Below are 21,066 nucleotides of genomic sequence, written 5' to 3'. Positions count from 1 at the left end.
TTGCTATCCTTCTGAATAACATTCAATTACCTTTTTGGCGGTGTAAAATGCACTGCAGCGGCTCATTCCAATTAATTACATTACTGATCAGACATCGATTAATTTATATCAATTGTTTGACAGTTTTTTTAAGGTTTAAAATAATACTATTCTATATGAAAGATAACAAATTATGTTTAATTATTCAATTAGAAAAAATATTTTGTTTTAGTTCTGATAATAGATTTTGTAAGCTTTTAGAAATTGAAATAACAGTTTCATAAAAAAGATGTATTATTTTAATATAATATAGAGCCGAAATTTATGGGTCTCTTAAATCCAATACCGAATACAATAATGAATAAAACTATAACTGGTATAATTCTATATTATTAAAATGAACTAATAAGTAATATCTCATAAAATATAAATTTACTTTGAAACTAAAGTGATGGTTTTCTTAATACTCCACATAAAATATTTAAAATGTTGTGAAAATGTTCCCATAAACATATGGTCACTAAAACTTTTTTGGGTATCAAAATGATTTAACTTTAACATATTTTTGTGGAATATATTTATAATGTCCCAAATCTCAATAGTTTAATTTAGCAGACTGCCTTGAATATCATCTGTAGGTATTTCTGTAGTTGATTGATGCGAATGAATAATTGCTTGTCATTGTTCTGAGTGAATAATAAAAGGAAGAAAATGTTCTTCTATGCTAGTTTTTACTATTGTGACCTCAAACTATGCTTGTTATTGTTTTGAGCCAGAGACCAATAAACTAGATTTTGAGCCATACACTAAAGATTTTGACTTCAACCTAGATAAAAAAAAATCCCTGAATATACTAAACTATAGTACTAGTAAAAATATTTATTACGGGTTTTCTAAAATAAATTTGTCAATTTTAGGAATTTTAAAAGTTGGCGTCGGATAAACATTTTGTGGGATTCTAAATTCTTTACCTTTGTATAAAAAAATCGTTTCCTTTGTTGTCATTCAAAGAGTATTACTAGTCATTGGTGTAGCACACTGCACAGCACGCCAATGCTTATATCCATTAAAAAAAAAAAAAAAAAAAAAAAAAAAATTGGAATAGGTAACTCTGAGCAAAGAAGGGCATAAATGTCACGTTATTAAAACAAGGTTAGTTCTTTATTTTTACTATTTAATTGTAATTTTATACATCATTTAAGAAGCTGTCTATATATGTGATAATTTTGGCATCATTCTTATACTTTCTGCTTATTTTATCAACAAAAACAGTCTCCCAACGCTTGTGTAAGAATCATTTCATTTCAGTATTTAGCTATATTTTGTTACCTTAATTAAAATCCTTACTTATAAAATTGAGTCGTATTTGGTAATAAAATATTCCATTATGCTTATCAACATAAGTATTTGGCATACCTTTGTTGTAAAATGTTTACTGTATATTATGTAACTAAGGCGACCATTTTTATTTAAACCATAAATCTTACTACATCCAGGAATAATTGAAAACATTAAAATAAGTTTTTCCATACCAAAGTACATTAGTAATAGACCATTCATGAACTATAAATAATGTAATATTTGTGTTCAATGTCCATAAACCAACTAGGATCAATATTGTACTAGATTTGTGGTTCAATTTATAACAGTTTGGTCCTAATCAGTGTGTTATCCCATATTACATGAATAATGAATTTTCAAGTCAGTACTAAAAGTGTAAAAGTAATATGTATCTACATTATTAATAATTTTTGATAGAAAATAATGAACCAAAGTAACCAATATAGGTTTTACTATGTAGGATAAAGTTTATTTCACTGGCATGCAATCACATCAGATACCTACATGATATATTTTGTTTACATTTCTATAATTGTATAGAATTACAATTGTTTACATCAAAACATATTTTTATGGAATAGTCAATATAACTGTATAAGTGCAATTTTCTTTAGCTCCACATACACATTTAGTGCACAGATTATATAATACACTCATCATTCATATTCACAAATAATAATATTAGGATACACAGCGCAACCTCATGTGTTACTCCTAAAAAAATGTAAAAAAAACAAATCTATTTTAATTTGAGTGTATTATATTATTATATACATTTCTGCTCAATACTATAAGGAGTTGGTAGTCACTAATGTTAGTTTTTTTTGCTGGAATATATTAATTTTCTTATTGTGCCTTTTTATTCACATTATCCAGTGTGTCCATATTATGTAAACAAAAATCTCTTCTAAAGGATTATAATTGTTGTAAATAAATGAAAATAAAATCTTAGTAAAATTCTAGAAAACCAATGAAATTTACTTGAGTCAATTTCAGGTTGTCATTCAACTCTCATTTATAATTTTCTCTTTACACACCATAGTTTCCTAGTGACTGTTAGTGGTGAGAGGTGATTGAAATTTTATATTCTTATTTTTATTTGCAGTTTTTCCATAGGTCAGTGGATATTATTCCATGTAGGTATTTTATGTGATTGCAATATTTTATTTCAAATCCTATGACATGATTTTGTTGTAGGATTTTAATTAAGATTATCTCTCCTTTACAGTTTATGGCGTTTGTAAATTTCTTACGTCGGAATCTTGTGAGCATATCATTCCCGACGCTGACTGCTACATTCATATTTCTTGACTGGAATCACACCAGGAAGTGGAAGCAGGCAAACAAGCAGAACTAAAATGGCCATATTTGGTATCACAACTCGCTTTGCATGGGTTGCCCTGCCCATGTCTGGTTTTTTCATTGGAAAATATTTGGATGACCAGGAAACACTAAGAATGACGAACTTCAGAGATAAATCCGCCCTGTATGGTGGCAATGTAAAAGAGGGAGATCCACCATCCTGGCCTTGAATTATTATTTAATTTCAGTCTTTTCATTAAGCACCAGTTAAATTAGTTATTCAATCAGCTTCTTGTTTATAACTGGTTTATGTCAATGATTAAATACTAGGTATTGAAAATTATTCCTTTGTGAAACTAACAGCTGTCTGAATAAACAGGTCTATGTAGACTACTGGTTTTTGTTTTCATAACAATTTTTTTGGAACATTATTTACCATAGGATATAAAAGGGCATTGTACTAAACAGTAGCAATCTAGCCCAGTATCATAGGAATCTATCTTTGTCAGCATCACAATTTCATTATGTTTCCAACTTATACTTTATTGTTAATAGACAGCTCCACTGTTGGGAACTTTAAATGAATAATAATAAGCAATAGCCAGTAACACATTGCATATCAAATTATAAGTAATGGATTGAACATTATGTGATGCTGCATAAGGTAATTGTGGGGCTGATTTCGCTTAATTTACATAATTATGTTACTACTATAATCCCGCAGGTTTTTAAATATATTGGGGTGGTTGCAAGGTGTAAATGCATAAACTGGTCAACAAATTAGGACAATGTGGCAAATGGATAGATCACATCCTGGATTAGCATAATAAATGTTACCGTTTATCCTAGTGAATTTTACTCTGATAAGAAATATTTAATATTTTGTTTATCTATAAAGCCATGTGTAAGATAACATTGACAATATGGGTAAAGCTATTTCTTCAGAAAACAATCTAGTTGTAAATAGGCTAACTTGGTATGCTGTGGTAAATTGCAGTTGGGATTCTAAGGAGTACTAACATAATATCTTATTTATCTAACTAGACAAGCTGTGAGCACACATGGAAAATTCTTTCCTTTAAGAATTGAATTTGTTTTGAAATTGTTTATACTTCTATTTACAAGTACCAATTACTTGTAATGTTTTAGGAATGTGGTCCCCTAATGGTGCAAAATAGGGGTAAATATTGCATTGGAAGTAGATAATCTTATAAGTTAGCTTTAAGCCGGTGTGAATGGATGTACCTGATGGGATTTTATTAGATACACCAGTTTCTAGTTTCTTGGGTTAACCTAAACTTGTTAGAGTAAGTACACAATTTTTTTTTAAACGATAGATGTGTGTAAATACTTATAAAATAATCATTTGAATTTGTACCTACCTATTTTTTGTTTAACAAGAATATTTTGGTACTACGCTGATTGCTTGGTACTTATATCTTATGAATCATGAAGGACAGGATGAAAAATTAGAACTCTGTTAATAGTCTATGTAGGTATGTATAAATATATTACAAAGTTTTCTTTGCCATCATATACCAAAGAATTGCAAACGGAGACCACAGTCCAATACCGAAGAATATGGAAAAGAAGACTGTTGCGAAATATCTGAAATCAAAATAACATTTATTTCCACTGTCAACTACAGTGAATATATTGATCGAGAGGGGGAATAAGTACAGGTAAACAGCAGCGAACTGAAATTGTTATTTGTTGTGCTGTTGCTTGTTTCTATTTGACTTCATGCAAAAATATTCACAGGAATTCTATAGAGTGGCGGCCTTCGGGCGGGGCGAACCGGTGACAGCCAGGGGCTTGGCTTGGTCCAGTAAAGTCCTTCTCTAGACTGTGTGTCGTACATTACCGCCCGCCTCACCCAAAAGGCGGTACTGGAAATTCCTACACACTTAGGTACTAACCGGTTAGGCGGTTCAAATGGCATATTATCGAATGGTTGAGGATTTCCTTCATGGTGTTGTTTATGTTTCTGTATTAGTACAGGGATCTGAATCCTGTTCAGAATAGCCCTAGTGTGTGTAATTCTTGAAATCAAAGATCGTAGTCCAATCATTGCAAAAATTACAGAAAACTGACTAGCTTTTTTTCTGTCGATAGTTGACGTTCTTCGGTTGACGTTTCCGTAGTAAATGCTCCTTGCGTGTGGCACAATAGGAAAGTTTGATATAGAAAAATGGAAGAGATTAATTCATAATTAAAAAAAGAACGAATCATAATTTGAATATACAGCCAGTTACAATATATTATTTTTCATTAATAGCGCTATCTGTGTTTATTAACTGAAATTATTTACTCCATTACTTTTACAATACATGTGAAATTATAAAGCGACATCTGTACGTTACGTAACAAAACTTGTTTGTGGTAAAACTCAAATAGATGGCACAGCACGTTGTACATGAGTAGCTGTATTTGTACCATGAGTTTTGAGGCCTTCTCAACATATTAATAATATTAAAATGTTATACAAATTACATATTAGAAAATTTAAAAAAAAAATATGAATGAAATCAGTAAAATCTTTCTCAAGTTATGGCGTAACTAAGGGAAATAGAGATTTATTTTTATATAAGTATATAGATAAATTGTAATCGCTCTTTTGTGTGCTAATCGCATAAGTAGGCTTTGGACTACGAGCATCTGGGTATTGATAAAAACAATTATCTTAGGTTCGATTCTAAAGTCGGATAACACTTTGTTTAAACTAAGATTAACTTCTTTAAATTAATATTATTTCAACATTGAGTCGTCTTTTCATTTCTTGTGGATATTTACTGTGTAAAGATAGATGGAAGTTGCTTAGGAAAATAGTATTATATCTTAGGTACCTAAGTACTTCGCTGGGCCCTAATTATACAGAAGTATATTACAGGCTTTTTCCCAAATCAAAGCTAGTATAAACTACCTTTTGTTCGCGGCTTTGTTTGCGTGAGAGTTTTTCGAGATAAAAGTGTCGCTGTAACATTTTTCATTAATGCTTCGCTTCTTCTGGTCATAGCGTAATGTTATATTATAGCCTATAGACTTCCTCGATAAAAGGGCAATCTAACATTTAAAGATTTTTTCTATTGTAATCAGTAGTTTCTGAGATTAACACATTCAAACAAACTTTTAAGCCTTATAAGAATATAATGGTATAGATAAGTTACTCATAAGGCCATCTCTGGCTACATAGGCATTTTAAACGGTACATCATTGCCAATCAGAACTTCAATTTAAGAAAAATTGTTTAATAGAGGGTGCCTCTGGTGATTTTTTTCAGCAAATACAAAAAGGCCCCAATTTGATTAATAGAGAGGATTGCACTAGACGGGTCCACTATAAAAATTTTCCGAGCGGTCCATTAGGGCCGCAGCATCTGTACAAGCCGATTCTCCAGTAATCTGTCCTTACATACATCGGGGCCCCTAAAGGTCGGGGGCCCTTTAACATATATACCGCTGATGCGGCGATAGCTACGATACATCATACCTCCAGTGGAGATTCAGTTGTTGATTCAGATTTCAAGCATTAGAACTGCGATGTAGCGTTTATACAGAATTTATTAGATGTGGTGTAGCATACAGCAGTTTGTATCTGATGAGTGAAGATAAATGTCACTTGAAAATTGAGTAGGTATTTATGCGTAACAGCAATAATATGGAATTGACATTTGCAATAGTATCGTTGCAGAAATATTCGTGGGCGACCCCTAATAACAATGCTCTTTTCATTCTTGTACGTACAGAGCGCGGCTCGCGTTCTTTAGTTAACTACATGTCGAGAGTCGTTTCAATAAAGCAATTTATTTTCGTTTCTTTTTTATTCATTTCCAAATACAATAACATCTATACAAATGTAATCTCTACGACTAAATGATTCCATTATTGACACATGCATTAAAGTAAATTTATTATTAATTAAAGAACATTAAAAACGTAAATAAAATTAATAAACAAAATATCGTAAGCTTTCATGAATGGAATCTTATATTTCATCACATTTATTATCGGTAACTAATCGTATATTTAAAATTAAAGTTATGTGAAATAATTAAAACTAGTATGTAGTACAATGTTTTTACGCATTATTCTCGCAAAATTTGCCATTTTATCTCACTCAATAATATGATCATCATACTAAGCGTGCTTAAAATTTAAAACTAAGCTCAAAACGTGTGAATTATGAACACCAAAATATTTTTTAATATTGTTCGTCCATCTTTGGCCATTGAAGAAAATAATGAAGAAAGCTTAGCATGATGTCATTTAATGATAAAAACACACAATTAATAAATTAATATAAACATATGAAGAAATAAATAGTTGACGATATACACAATAAATTAGTTTATGATTTTAATCATTTTAATACAGTCTAACCCTATAAACACTATACGATTGCACTTTTAAATAATCTAACATATATATACATACCAGCTTTTGCTCGTGGTTTCGCCCACGTGAAAAAGTATTCAGGGATAAATGTCCCACTGTATATTTTCCCAGGATAGAAAGCAGCCCATGTCCATCCCAAGGTCTCATACTATCTCCATACCAAATTTTGATCAAAATCTGTTGCGTAGTCTTTATGTTTATTGCACTTGGGCAGGCAGACAGGTGTGGGGGATTTTACTTTATATTTTTTATAACTTTTTAAGAGGAACAATTCCGTCATACATGATTGTTGCGTAACTTTAACCGTTTACGCAGCGCACGCAACAGAAGCTCTCAAAAGGAATGAATTCTACCCGTTTTTGCAATATTGAAGCTCCGCTCCCATTGGTCATAGCGTGATGTTATGTAGCCTATAATCTTCCTAGATAAATGAGCTATCCAACACTAAAAGAATTTTTCAATTCAAACCAGTAGTTATTGAGATTAGCGTGTTCAAACAAACATACAAACAAACAAGCAAACAAACAAACTCTCAAACTCTTCAGCTTTATATAATAGTATAGATATATTATTAAACAGTTCACAATTAATGAGTCGGTAGGTACCATACAAAAACTTTTGAATCTCATATCCAACTTTTTGGAATTGCTGGTTTTATAACGCCTAGATATTTTTATGTATTTTTTAATTTTTATTTGCATCTAGATTAGTGGCTTAAGTTCTTTTCACAGATACGTTCATTGTACAAGTATTGAATAAAGAAGTGCTATAAGTATATTTTCGAGTTTATTTAATTTAAAATTTTGGTTATCGACTAGCAGTAGACAAGTGCTTTTGTGTAATCGTAATAGTCACATCGTATCGGTTAATTGATTTTTAGATTTGGTGAAATACTTATTTTGTACCTATTATTCGATATAATTTGTATGCAGTAAAGTTTATTTTTTAATAAATTAATATTATTGTACCTATGCTCAATTTAATTTTTGTATCAATGAATACGATAAATCTTATTGAAGATTTGACAAAAGACAACATAGGCATATTTTATTTATTTTTCGCTTATTTATGTATACATATTTTTGTATAGTACCTGGTTAACATTTGTAGCTATTTAGATTAAGAATGCAAATGACTTGTGGTCATTAATTATCTACAACATTTAGATTATTTTAAAAATTTGATGATTATTAGACACATTTATTTTGAATGGTACATTCAGAGTGTTAAACGACTATGTGATAAGATGTTTATAACCGAACATTTTTGGAATATAGAAAATAACATTGGAAAATATCATTCAGGTTATATCGTTATGTAACTATTATTTTAAATTATTATGGATTTTATTTATGACACAGGAGCGCGTTAATTGTCTGTTTACAGTCGGTTGAAAAGGGAATCTTCAAATATTTAATTATATTTCATGGATTTAAAAAAAATGATGTGCTCAATTATTTTTTAATATTATGGTATTTCAAGAAATAATTTTAGGTACATTACAAAGATTATTATCTTAAAATAATTTCATAATATAATTTACAGATTTTTTTAATCCTTTCTTTGGTAGGTTTATATCGGCTGCTAATTACACTAGTTGAAGGTTTTATACAACCATAAGTTCACGGATTCATGGCGTAACCGAAAAGATTGTTATTACGGTAGCCCCACATATTATAAGAGCGAGGCTTTTTCTAAGGTGTCACGCTCGTCGTCTTCTAGCTACGCCTAGACATAAGCCACTATACAAAGTAATATTAAAAGTATTCACGTAAGTAGCTATATACTTATTTATTATTTCTTTAAAAAAGGATATTATTACCTTAAATTTTGAAGTTCCACGTGCTTTCACTTCTTTTTTGACGTACGTGTTTGTTTACATGTAATTTGCTGACATGTTTGCGTTACTTCTGAATCTTTTTTGTGTTTGTAATGTTCCTTGTATGTTGCCACGGCTATAAGGTCTTTATATCCTTCTTTTTGGTTTCATTTTTTAAATATTTTCATTTTTAAGAATTTAATTAGCAACCGGTATATCGATAATAATATTAAAATTGATTAGTTTAGTAAACGTATTTCTTAAAAGTTATCACACGCTTTTGAAGTTTATAATAATAATTATTATAATGGCACAAATCATATTTTGAGCTTAGTTTTTTAAGTCTCTTTTTGTAAAATTGCTTTCGGTTTCATCATAATGCTGATCGTTTACTACATAGTTTAAAATGTATTTTACACATTATTTTAATACTGAATAATTTATCACCGATATTCTATTTGGTGAACATAATATTTTGACTAGCGAGAACCTGTCTGCTGAGAGTTTTTTTAATTTATAGCCAAATAAAAAAAAATGAATAAGTATATAAAACCAATTTTGAAATCACTTTAATATGGGTAATACCGGCGTCGGAAATAGCATGTCCTGTAATTAAATACTATAATATATCTATTCAAGTTTGTTTCATGATTAATTTCGTTAATCGAAGAATTAATAGGTATCTACTAATGATTTGTAAAATTGAGGCCCTAGGTTGCACGTGAAAGAATAGAACTTATCACCGCTGATTTTAAATTAATTTCTGATTATGAATTAAAAATAAATTATATTAAAAGCTAAATAGTCTTTATTAACCCTTCGAGCGGCTTTCATATCATTGTTCAGCTTGAGAAAATGTAATGGATGCAACTCAGTAACGAAATTTAATCAAAGACAAATGTATATATATGTATATTATGTAGATAGTTATTTTTTTGACAGATTAGGTACGTAAGAAGTAAGTGTAGCTAGTAATATTGTTTTTTTTGAAAATTATTTTGCGTTTACTTCTTAATTAGATTTGGAAATAAGGTGAGTTCAAAATTGGTTATTAGACAAGTTTTTAAATAATATTGTAGCTTAAAAATAGAAAATGAATATATAATCTTGAGTAAACAAACAAAATAGTTGATAATCGACTAAAAACGCAAAAATAATATATTAATTTATGTAATTGGTTGGAAAACAAAGCGATTATTTTATTTTTTCATGCGACAGATAAAATTTTATTATTCATTGGTATAATTATACCCTAAATAAATATTTCTACTTAATTTTATGAGTATCTATTATTTACAACAATATCATTTGATAAAAGACTAGCCTTCACACTACTGCAGTCCATTTAAAAAAATATAATAGTAATTAAATTAACGTGAACATGCAGTTTACAATCATTTACCATACGGCTAAAAAAATCGGCAGATGCCATTGTTTTGTTTGGTTCAAAGTAAATTCAAATCAGGATTATTAAATTAGATATTTTGATGACATTGATACTGAGATGTCACGTTGAGAATTCCTTTAAAGGACAGTTTAAATAATGCTGCGCACTTGTCATACTTACATAACGAGTTGACTATTATTCATAAAGCTTTACATTTTGTTTTTTTTTATATTGTTTTATTTCTTTTCAGCATACTATAAATCTTGACAAACAATATTTTTTCTTGAGGTATGAGCAATTATGATTGCGGTTTCAAATATACCAACATGCAATCGATATTAACTTAGTCTGTTGGGTTATCCTCCTGCGGCATCAATATGGTTTACAATATTAACTGATAATTAAGACGTTATCTCGTCAATTTCATCAAATTATCTATTTTATATTTATCCGTATAGTGTAAAGTAATCAATCCTTTCATTAGTCATTTATATGACTGGTCATGCGTAGTGGGGATATGATCCAAGGTGTGACGTCACATGGGGGGGTGCCATTGAGTGCGGCGAGTAGAGGTTGCTGCCGCCTCCGCCCCAGTTACCCCACGAAGCTGACGGGAATATCGACGCTGTAACAATAGAAGGCTAGGCTCAGTTAATACAGTGTTATAGGTGTCATTCTTGTTAACTAAAATTTAACTCTGCCGATTTGGAGTAAAGTTGCTTTTTCGTTATATGGGGTATGCGAGCAAGGTCACGTGAGGTTAAGTGATCTTTACTGTTTATAAAAAAAGAAAGAAGAATTTTGGATGCATTTTCCGCCTTAAAGGAAAGGAATACGGATTAGGAAAAAGATTGGAGGTATTTGGCCCCCAAGTAACCTCTTTGAACATATAAAACACAATAAGAAACTGACACTTCACGGTTTCCAGTGTGACTATCAGTTTTCAATTATTTCAATATATTTATTTATCTGGGGCAACATCAACCAAATCCGAACATTTCAATACATTTTCTGTTTAATCAGACCCAAGCTAACTTATTTTGTACAATTGTAACAAAATACATATTTGTAAATCGCATAAAAAAGGTAAAAACACGTTCGCTTAATGATACATAAAAAATAAAAAAAATATCATTGATATATTCGGATATAGAAATAATTTTCGTGATCACTAAATACATAAGCATATATTAAGTCTTACTGATTATGAACATAATATTTTGTTTTTTATCGATAAACACACTCCTTATTTCTATTTGTGTAATTATTAATTTCCGAAAAATAACCAGTGTAATTTAAGAGTAATGGCGATTATAGTAAAATGATCTTAGTGAGCGCCACGGTTGGTACTTTTATCGAAATGTCTAAGTATGACATGGGCAATTTGAATAGTGTAGTACATACATTAAGTCAAGTGGTCCGGGCCGGCGCGGCGCCCGGCGGTGACATGCCGTTTCGAGCGGCGTGCAAATATTTGCAACCGACAGTATGCCGACGCATTAGCACTAAAATACGGATTACTGGAGCCACTTCTGCGGGTGAAGGGTTCAATATTCGCATTTCGGAGATATTTATTTAACATTTTAAATATTTAAATTGTGTCTGTATTTTAAGATGTTTAAGAAAAAAAAACGAGAACTACTTAATACTTTTTGAGTCCGTTGGAATTCTGTTCTGTGTCTTATGCGACCAATGTACACAGAGGTATATATCTATCGTACAAAGAATAATAAAAAATGATTTTTGCACTCTGCCGCCCTGCAACAACAAACAGTGAAAGATAGCGTTGTATTTGTGATTCCCGGAAATCATTTCCATATCCTCAGTTCGCAGTGGCTATATAAATACAAAACAATACATTACCTGTAGAAGTCGGCATAGCTGCGTGCGGGGCCATGAAAGACGAGAGTTTAGCCGAGTGGTGGTACGAGCTCATAAACAAATCGCTCTGGTACTTGTAAGCGGGGTCGCTCGCGGCCGGCTGCGTGGCCGCCGCAAGCCCTTGGAAATCGAATTTGTACGCATATCTCTTCCCGTGGACTTTGGTCATTATATTTTTATCGTAGTAGTATCTGCGCAAAGTTTATACACGTTAAAAAAATGAACACAGACGTTTCTTGAGGTGAGATCGCACTTTGTAGAATGAGAAAAGAAAAAAATTAAGTAAATGGGTACTCTATACCTTTGAGTAGGGAACGTTGAAGTGTATGTTTATTTATATTTTTTTGCGGTATATGTTGATAATAAAGATTTGAATTATGTACTATCTCACCTCTGCATAAGTTAACAATAAAAAACAACGCTATTGCTGCAATTCTCGCATATACTATCGCAGAGCATAAACGGGTACCCGAGCAATCGCAGTGGCCAACATGTGGTCGTGGAGGTTACCTCAACGCTCTGCTCAGTTTGTCATAGTTCATGTTCGGCTTGGATTTGCGCTCGCCCCAGCGCCTCGCCACCTCATCGGGATCCGTCAGCTTGAATTCCCCGTTGGTTCCCTCCCACGTGATGCAGCCGGCGTTGCTCGAATCACTCAGCAGTTCGAGCAGGAACTGCCACAGCTGGATCTGGCCTGAACCTAAAAGCATAAGAAATTTTAGTAGGGAAATATATTAAATAATTTAAAACTCACCTTATTGTAGTTTAAAGGTGCTTTGTTGCTAAGAGCTTTAGAATTTGAATTTGCTTCAACGTTTTCAAATGCGACTAAGCAAAAACCACTTCGCAATTTCTATAGCATATTCCTGTGTCAATTATATTTAATGCTTTCCGTTCAGCGTCGTCAATACAACAAGCCTGAAGCTATGATCGTCGAAGTCATGATTTGCAGAGGTAGAATGTAGCCCAGAAAATATTCATAACGTATCATGATTTATTAACGGTATTCTATATATTTACGTTTATGATTAGATACTTTATATAAAGTAGTCAGATTTTCCGTTTCCAATGAACGACATCTATTGCTTTTTTTTCGCGTTATTCAAACCTAATTGCATCACGGTGAAAACATTTCCGTCGATTCCTTCGCACAATAACTATTTTCCCGTCGAAATAAACTATGGTTTAAACAATGGTTACACTATACAAGGGCTGCGCGTTGGATGTCGTGATATTGCGCGGGCTTGTTCCCGCGCGCACGACCGACTCCGGGCCGGTCGCGCGGAACGCACACTAGGTACCGTCGGCACAATATATTGCTGCATTAATATTTATAGATATTTCCATGTTATATTCTAGATAAGTATATATTTTATATATAATAAAGTATTATGACAAGTCAAGTAAAGTATTTTTAGCCGTAGTTAGCAGAGACTTAAAGAATAAGCTTACTATACTTGACTGGGTATGTGGATAAATATCTACGTGAAAGACACTACGTTATTCGAAATAAATTCGCCTACAAATCGCATTAGTCCCATTTAGTTCTGTAAAACCCGGATTTCAGGCAATATCTAATGTTTTTCATAAGTTTGTTCGTATAAATTAAATACAATAACTTTGTATTTAATTTTTTATCCATAAGGAAAACAATGCACGCAAATATTACCAAAAAAAAAATATGTTTATGCGTACCGTACTACACAAGGACAAGATCGTATGAGAGTAACATCCCGTGATTTATCCCCGGGCATAGTTGGAAGTCACAACGTTTGTACCGCGATCATCTCGCTCGATTCGGTCCGTTGTGCGCCACGGTTCATCGGTTTTACGACGCACAATTAATGCTCTGATCGCCAAAATATTGTGCCCTCGGCCTTATTGCGCGGGAAGCTATTTGAAACATGGCTGACAATTGAAGGGAGGGTATAGAATATTACGTTTGCTGAGCTTTGATTCTCAGGAACATCACAAAATATATTTTGTAAAAAAATTCATAGATATTAAATTGTCCATATGACAACGAATAAAATGTAAATAGCCAGACTTTTTTCTATTCAGAAATAGAAAGTAGAGGTTTTTCTTAGTTTGTAATAAAAACTCGACTTATGATTATGCGGATTATGTAATAAGCATTTGTTCAGTTCGTTGAAATTGACAAGTTAAAACTATTTACGAACTGTCAATTTTGTATTCATTGTATTTAGGGCATAATACGCTTGTGAATGAAAACGAACTTTTAATAATATCCCCGTAAATTCACCAAGGGCTCTTATCTTTTATATTCCGTGTTATCTATACTTGAACCCGCAACCGTGCACGCTGACAGTTTTTTTAGTTTACTCATAACCTTACCCCATGTCGGGAAAGTCAGAAGTTAGGTAAGACATGACCGTGTGACTGTAATTATCACGGTGGGTCACGTGCCGACAATTGTTTCGGGCCGGAGCGTGGCGCGTGCGCACCCACCTTTATATAACACTGATTTAAAATGTGCGTGCAATTGATTTCGATAATAGCTGTGAAAGTAAACGAAACCGTAATTGCCATTATAATTTTGATTTGTGAGGTTAAACAATTTTACCATGGTTATGGCTATAGGTTATTATTAGCCATAACATTTTCTATACAGCCATGTTACTGAAGACAAATGATATTTAAACAGCTTAAGTAGTATGGCCCTCTAATTTCTCAAAAAAAAAATGGTTCAAATAATACACAACATTTCATTAATTATTTATACATATTGCTTATAAACCTATGCTAAACATTAGATTATCTCAAAGGATATCCCAAATAATTGAATGTAATATCGTGCATACGTGTGGCGTGTCGCGGTTTGGCTTAGCACAGCTTATTAACATTTTGACTTGGAGGGTCGATTAGATATCGCTTGCCGAGTGTACAGAACGTAATCGTTAATAGCGATTAAAAATATTTAATATGGGGCTAGTGAAACATAATTTGACTTAAATGTTTTGTTTATTGGCTATGTAGAAATGGAATTGATCGGACTCTATATTTTTGGTTGAAATCTATGAAGTTGTAGAACCTCTGACTGTTTATGATAATGTAAGAATTGTAAGCCCTTAGTCCTCAATATTTAATACAATTTGTAAATATATTATACTTATTTATAAAAAAGCCAAACTTACAATAATACATGTATAAAACATTTCGATCTTCCAAAAAAAAGTCTAATTGTTTTATAATTTAGAAGTGTGAGATATATGTATGCAGCTTAGAAGAGGTGATTCTACCATCAATGAACCTTTTACGCAAGCTGTACCAACACTTTAAAGTAACTCAAAAAATATATAATAATACAATTTCGTGCGCATTTGCGACTGGTCAACTCTATTGGTAAGAAGTATTATTTTTTGTAATTCAGTAAATCTTGTGCCAATTATTACTAGGTAGCATTTACACGTAATAAGCGTAATTTTGTAGTTCTAAGTGGAGTATATATTCCGATTCGAATTATTGGTTGTAGGCACTTTAAGTCCCTGACAAAGTTGTTGCACGTAGACCATGACGTGGTTTTCCTTCTTATATTGAGTAGTGCGGTTTTTAAAGCCATCTACAATCGCGTGCAATCGTTTTTTCGTGACATGATGTTGGCCTCCAGTTCTATGTTCTCACGGTAATTTATTTTAATAATCTCTCATATGCCAAACGGAATAGCAATAGAGACAATCTTCCGAAGATTAGAGGAGACTGAATCTTTATCTTAAAAATTGGCCTTTGTTTGGACTGTTCTTTGGCTTCTTAAAGACGCGTATAGAAAACAAATTCATACTCGTTCGATTTAGTGTGTTCATTGTTTTATTACCACAAATACTGAGTATTGTGTAATCGATTCATTATATTTTATTTTTGTAAATTGTACAATTATCAGGAAACAAACAAGATTTTACAACAAAGAAGTATACAGTGTCGTGTTTTAAGAAACTAAAGGGTCCCCGGTAGATTGTATCGGATCGCGTGTAACGGTATAAGGTTCTTGGTCAGCGCGGCGCGGCGCGGCGCAGTAGTGGCCGACCGTCGGCTACACTCACCTTATGAGCTAATTTTTATACATACAGTTCGAACTATTTTTGTAATTGGAGCTAAATAAAGTTAAAATTAGTTTGTAGAGTAAGTAGTAGCAATGTTACTAATTTTATTATGAAAATTATGACAACTCTTAATCTCTGAAATAGTTGCATTAAAGCACAACTAAAGGAGAAGCGGTGATGAGGCTAACATATCGACATATTCATATCTATGACAAATCAAACATAGTATTGCGAAAGATAACTCACAAAAAATTTACTCACCCAGAACCTCGTTAAACATTTTTTTTAACTTAGGATTCGCAAGCCTATGATCCATCCATTTTACTTCATGTAACATTTGTTAAGGTTAAAATTATTTACCCTTATTTAAGGGACACAAGCATAAAGGGTAGCCGGTTCTTTTAAATGGCATTGATACGTGCGCAAATACTACCAAATTCAACTTCATAATATAGTAGTACTCACCCGAATTCGCTAGCCGACTGCTTGTGGGTCCAAACATCTGATATGGATCTGAAATAATAAAATAGAGTAAGTCATAGTCTTTACTCAATTCCAGATTTTTTTTTTATTTGTCTTCCAAAGCGTATTTCAATTAAAACAATTGTTTTTAACCCCCGAGCCACAAAAAAAAGTGAGACGACTTTATCATGGATATCTACAATCTACATGTCTGTTGAACAGATTTATATATTGTTATTTTTGTAAAAACTACCTAACCTACCTAGACTAATACCGTCTTTAATATTCACTATATTAAAGCGGTTATAAATGTATCGGCACCGTTTGTGAATAGGAAAGAAAAAATTTAGTGTTGGGGGACTTATGATGTAAGTTAATGACATTAAAGTAAGATCCCTATAAATGCAAATTCAGCACAATGAGGTTATTATTGTTTTATGTTCTTATCTATAATAAGGTTGTTTTCGAATAACTAGATTTTTAATGTATAATATAAAAATGATTCCAGCGTGATTCTCCCAAACAAAAATCACTCACAACATTCGCTAAATATGAACTTACGTTAATGGAGACTAGCGTAAAACAGAAACGGATTTAACGCAAATAAAACATTACAACAAAATAAAATAGAGTTTGTTTCTATTCCAGTAACCAATATTTTAATTTTTATCTGTCGTGTTTTTCTGTTTCTTTCGGAATATCTCTATGTTGGGGAACATTTGTTCTGATTTTTAATTTTATTTTTACAGTAATTTAACTTTATATCGACAATGACAATAATACATATATTTATATTAATAAATAAAAACTAGTCAAAACTTAAATCATCGACCAATTCCAGGAAAATCGTTGGGCCACTGAGAAAATAACACGGTTTTCTGGTTATTTACCAATTTAAAGAATGTGAAGATTCTATGTTTTTAGTTTAATTTTTATCAGTGAATGCAATGTTGCTACAACTGAGCTGTTTAGATCATGGAATGATGGAAACCAGATTCTGCTTTTAAATTCGTTGATCGTTATAGCTTGTTTATTCATGCAAAATTGTAAAGTATTTGCAATAAGCGTGTCAACGGTAGACTCAGCTTGCTCCGTCGCGTTGTATATCAGGGTGCGGGTGTCGTAAAAGATAACTGTTACCATGACAACGCAGGCAACAACACGGCCGACCGAAAAAAGCCAGATATGCTGCATAGATTGCATCACAATCAGAGGTAATGAGGCCCATTCCCCCCACCTAGCTATTTGCATAGATACGTGAGCACTCGCCTGTCGGCATCCATCGCGTTGTACCGCCGAAGGGGTCGTGCAGTGACTGACCAAGATTAGAATGATGACTAAGTTGTTACGAATGAAAACGGTCACGTGACCTTTGACTGGATCGTCGGTTAGTATCACAATTAGTATTGTAGAAGTATTTATATTTTACACAGTATTAGATGCTGTTGTCAATTGTATTGCCATTGTCGGGAATTAATATTACATTTTGTCACTCATGGAATTGTACTTATAGGAGAACTTATAGCGTGAGGTGCCATCGGCTGAGAAATTTCAGAGGTTTAAGGATCTCCCTTTTCTTTCCCCAAAGGTCGCTTTTCGTCATCTCATAGCTCGTTAGCCATCGTTGGAAAATACCCTGAGAATCTGTTGTATCTTCTTGTTGTTTCTTATCAAGCAGGCAGTAGAATGCGTTTATCAAATTTGTAAATCGTAGTTGACTAATTCTTTATTTAATAATGAAAAAATAACGATCGTATTTCATTTGCATTTGTTATCTAGGAAATGATCATGAGAGTCGTTTTTAACGATTCTTGAAATCAGTCAGTATCACGAGTATATTTTGTATAAAAATATTTTAATAAACTTGATTATTGCATTTTTATTTACATCTGATCTATTTTCTGGAAGGTGTGGGGAACTAGTACTGTTCGAACTACAGCAGGAAGTGTACGACCTCAATCGTCGCATATTCCTATTGAGGCGTTTCCAGGATGTAATTACGGCTTTATATGTATATGGAAGCGGATGGACAGACAGGACGAATAGAGAACGTCGCCGGATTGACTCTAGAACAAAATAACCTAATGCCTTTGTGGACATACTACACTGTTGTAGTTTAGAGAGACAGATCATAGTTTTAAAACATTTCCAATCGATCGCGAACTATCTATCTGTAGCGTGATTACTGATTAGTTTTGTTCGTTAGTGGAATGAAGCCGTCGATATTAGGTAGCTATTAAAATTATAAATCGGCAGCTAAACTGAAAAAGTATCAAAATAGACTATAATATATAGTTTTTGAGAAGGCTTAAATTATTGAATTGCAGAATATTACAGATCTTATCACTGTAGAACCCGGTGTTCTTAATTACTGAAAGGGTTTCTTTTGATCACATCGGTCTAATGCGGAACGGCGGACTTCACATACTTACTTTTGAAATTCTAATGCAGAATTCTCAGGTACGTTAATAACTGCAATGCATTCCACGTATTGTTAGAAATGTTTGTGGCCTGCAATATATTCCCGGGAATGGTTGAATGATTGGTAATCACGCCAATTTTCTCCGCTTTCCACCAACCAATTTTTGTATGGAGACCATTATGAATTGTTAAGGGGAAGAGAATTCGTCACAATGTGCCCGATTAATAGCCTGCGCGATAATTCGAGTGTCATTAAGTATTATAACTTTATTATAATATTAACAAAGGCGAGAAATAAAATTAGGGGCGTCTCCATTGTTTCAATACGAACCACGCTTGGAAATTATGAGTGTGATTTGCATAGCCACTATTAGACCTATAAAATATTATGAGGGTCGCATTTGTTTTAAAGTGTACCGTTGGCTACGACGCGTTTTGTTTTTATGCCAACGGGTCACACAAAAATTGAATGAATTTTATTTTAAATGCGCTTACACAATACCTATTTTTATAATTACTAATGCTTCTTTGATAGAACAGTTTCGATTAGTAATTCCTTTAATCTTCATTCACTATAGTATGTCGATATTTATCCCATTATTAATTCAATATCGTTTTATAACAAACTAAGCAATAATTAACAGAAGTGTCATGAAAATAACCAAGGCATTCTTTAGAGACGTTTGCTTTTGTATTTTGTATTAAATAAACTCCGTCCAAAATATGTCACCGACCACTGTACAAGTTAATTACGCAGTTTACTAGTTAGAATTCAAATTGGAAACGAACTCGTGATATTAAAGGTACGATTGGATAGTATTTTTATTCCCGTCACCTAAACCTGATTGGTAATTTCCGAAGTGGCTCCAGCAGTGCAAACGATTTCATTCGCAAACAAGTTTATCAACACATATATGTTCGTCATAGATATGATTTTTTCAGGAAAAACTATTTCATTTTTTTATTCTATTCTATAAATATAGTTTTGTTCTGGACTACCATGTAAAATGCCAGATCAAACGTAGTTGTATTAATCTTTAAAATAGCACCGCAATGGTCGGCAGGGTAGGTAGAGGCATTAATTTTTGAGACGATTCGTAACGCAGCAGCAAATCTTCATGTCGATTTTCTATGAGACATTCGTGCTCATGGGTGGTAGATTTGCTTGTAAATACCTATCGGCACAAAAAGGGTTATTGTCTACGCTATGCTACACCTGGAAAAAATTATAATTTGAGCGTTTTTTGGTTTAATATTAATAATTTGTCTAAATACACGAGGAACGATCATGCGACCTCTTCGTCCAAAATATACAATTTTGTTATAACATTTTACTAGAAGGAGTTAGTAACGACTGAAGAAGATCAATTGGTAGATTCTGCAACATCTCAGAGGTCGTTTGTATACAATATTGGAGAAATTTATATCATTATATGTTTATGTTATATGTTTTGTTAATAGAACTACGCTCCTTATAAAATAATTGCATTAAAAAAAGTCTACACACATAGGTAATATATACATAAAAAACAAAAGTTCTATGCAGAAAATTAAAAATAACTATGACATGTTTTTAACATAATAAACATAACATTCATGTATTATCTAATTATAATATTTATAAAATCGACAACTTTAATAATTCTCTTTTTGAATTACGTATATTACTAAAACAGTAACTTTTTCTTGTTTCGAAAAATCTTACGGATATTACATTTTCACCCAAATAAGGGGTGTGCGTTTCACTGAGTCGTTTCAAAGTAACAGTTACAAGAATAAGCGACAAATCGGACGTGAAGCCCATCGGGGGCTGTCGAAGCGCTAGTTACAATGACAGATTCAGTCGACAGTGCAAGTCATTCACAGCCCTTCGATTGACTCGTGGCGAATGCATTATTATTTAGAACTAGCTTCCGCCCGCAGCTTCGCCCGCGTGGATTTCGGACATCAAAAATGGAGCCGGTCGCGAACGTTCGAGAATGTTCGTTTTACAACTACTCGCTAGGTGATTCGCTAGCCTCT

General features: G+C 32.6%; 1 protein-coding gene and 2 long non-coding RNA genes across 3 annotated transcripts in view; 1 reads left to right on the top strand and 2 right to left on the bottom strand.

Moving 5' to 3' along the window:
* The first annotated feature begins 963 nt into the window (after positions 1-963).
* Positions 964-3,012, top strand: LOC115455768. Its single transcript, XR_003939824.2, has 2 exons — positions 964-1,131; positions 2,549-3,012. It is a non-coding gene; the product is annotated as an uncharacterized LOC115455768 (long non-coding RNA).
* A 1,094-nt stretch (positions 3,013-4,106) lies between these two features.
* On the bottom strand, positions 4,107-4,817 carry LOC115455769. The gene is made up of 2 exons (XR_003939825.2): positions 4,542-4,817; positions 4,107-4,230 (listed from the first exon to the last, which is right to left on the bottom strand). It is a non-coding gene; the product is annotated as an uncharacterized LOC115455769 (long non-coding RNA).
* Positions 4,818-10,317: 5,500 nt separating this feature from the next.
* Positions 10,318-21,066, bottom strand: part of LOC115455759 (DNA-binding protein D-ETS-3) — a 71,727-nt gene continuing 60,978 nt past the window's right edge. The window contains exons 6-9 of the mRNA XM_030184441.2: positions 16,627-16,674; positions 12,614-12,803; positions 12,086-12,294; positions 10,318-10,847 (exon numbers count right to left, since the gene is read on the bottom strand). Of these exons, the coding sequence (XP_030040301.2) occupies positions 10,723-10,847; positions 12,086-12,294; positions 12,614-12,803; positions 16,627-16,674 (572 nt within the window). The 3' untranslated portion in view covers positions 10,318-10,722. The remainder of the gene's footprint in view (positions 10,848-12,085; positions 12,295-12,613; positions 12,804-16,626; positions 16,675-21,066) is intronic.

The sequence above is a fragment of the Manduca sexta genome, chromosome 27, assembly GCF_014839805.1.
Source record: "Manduca sexta isolate Smith_Timp_Sample1 chromosome 27, JHU_Msex_v1.0, whole genome shotgun sequence".
NCBI lineage: Eukaryota > Metazoa > Arthropoda > Insecta > Lepidoptera > Sphingidae > Manduca > Manduca sexta.
This window is presented reverse-complemented; position numbering and strand designations above follow the sequence as displayed.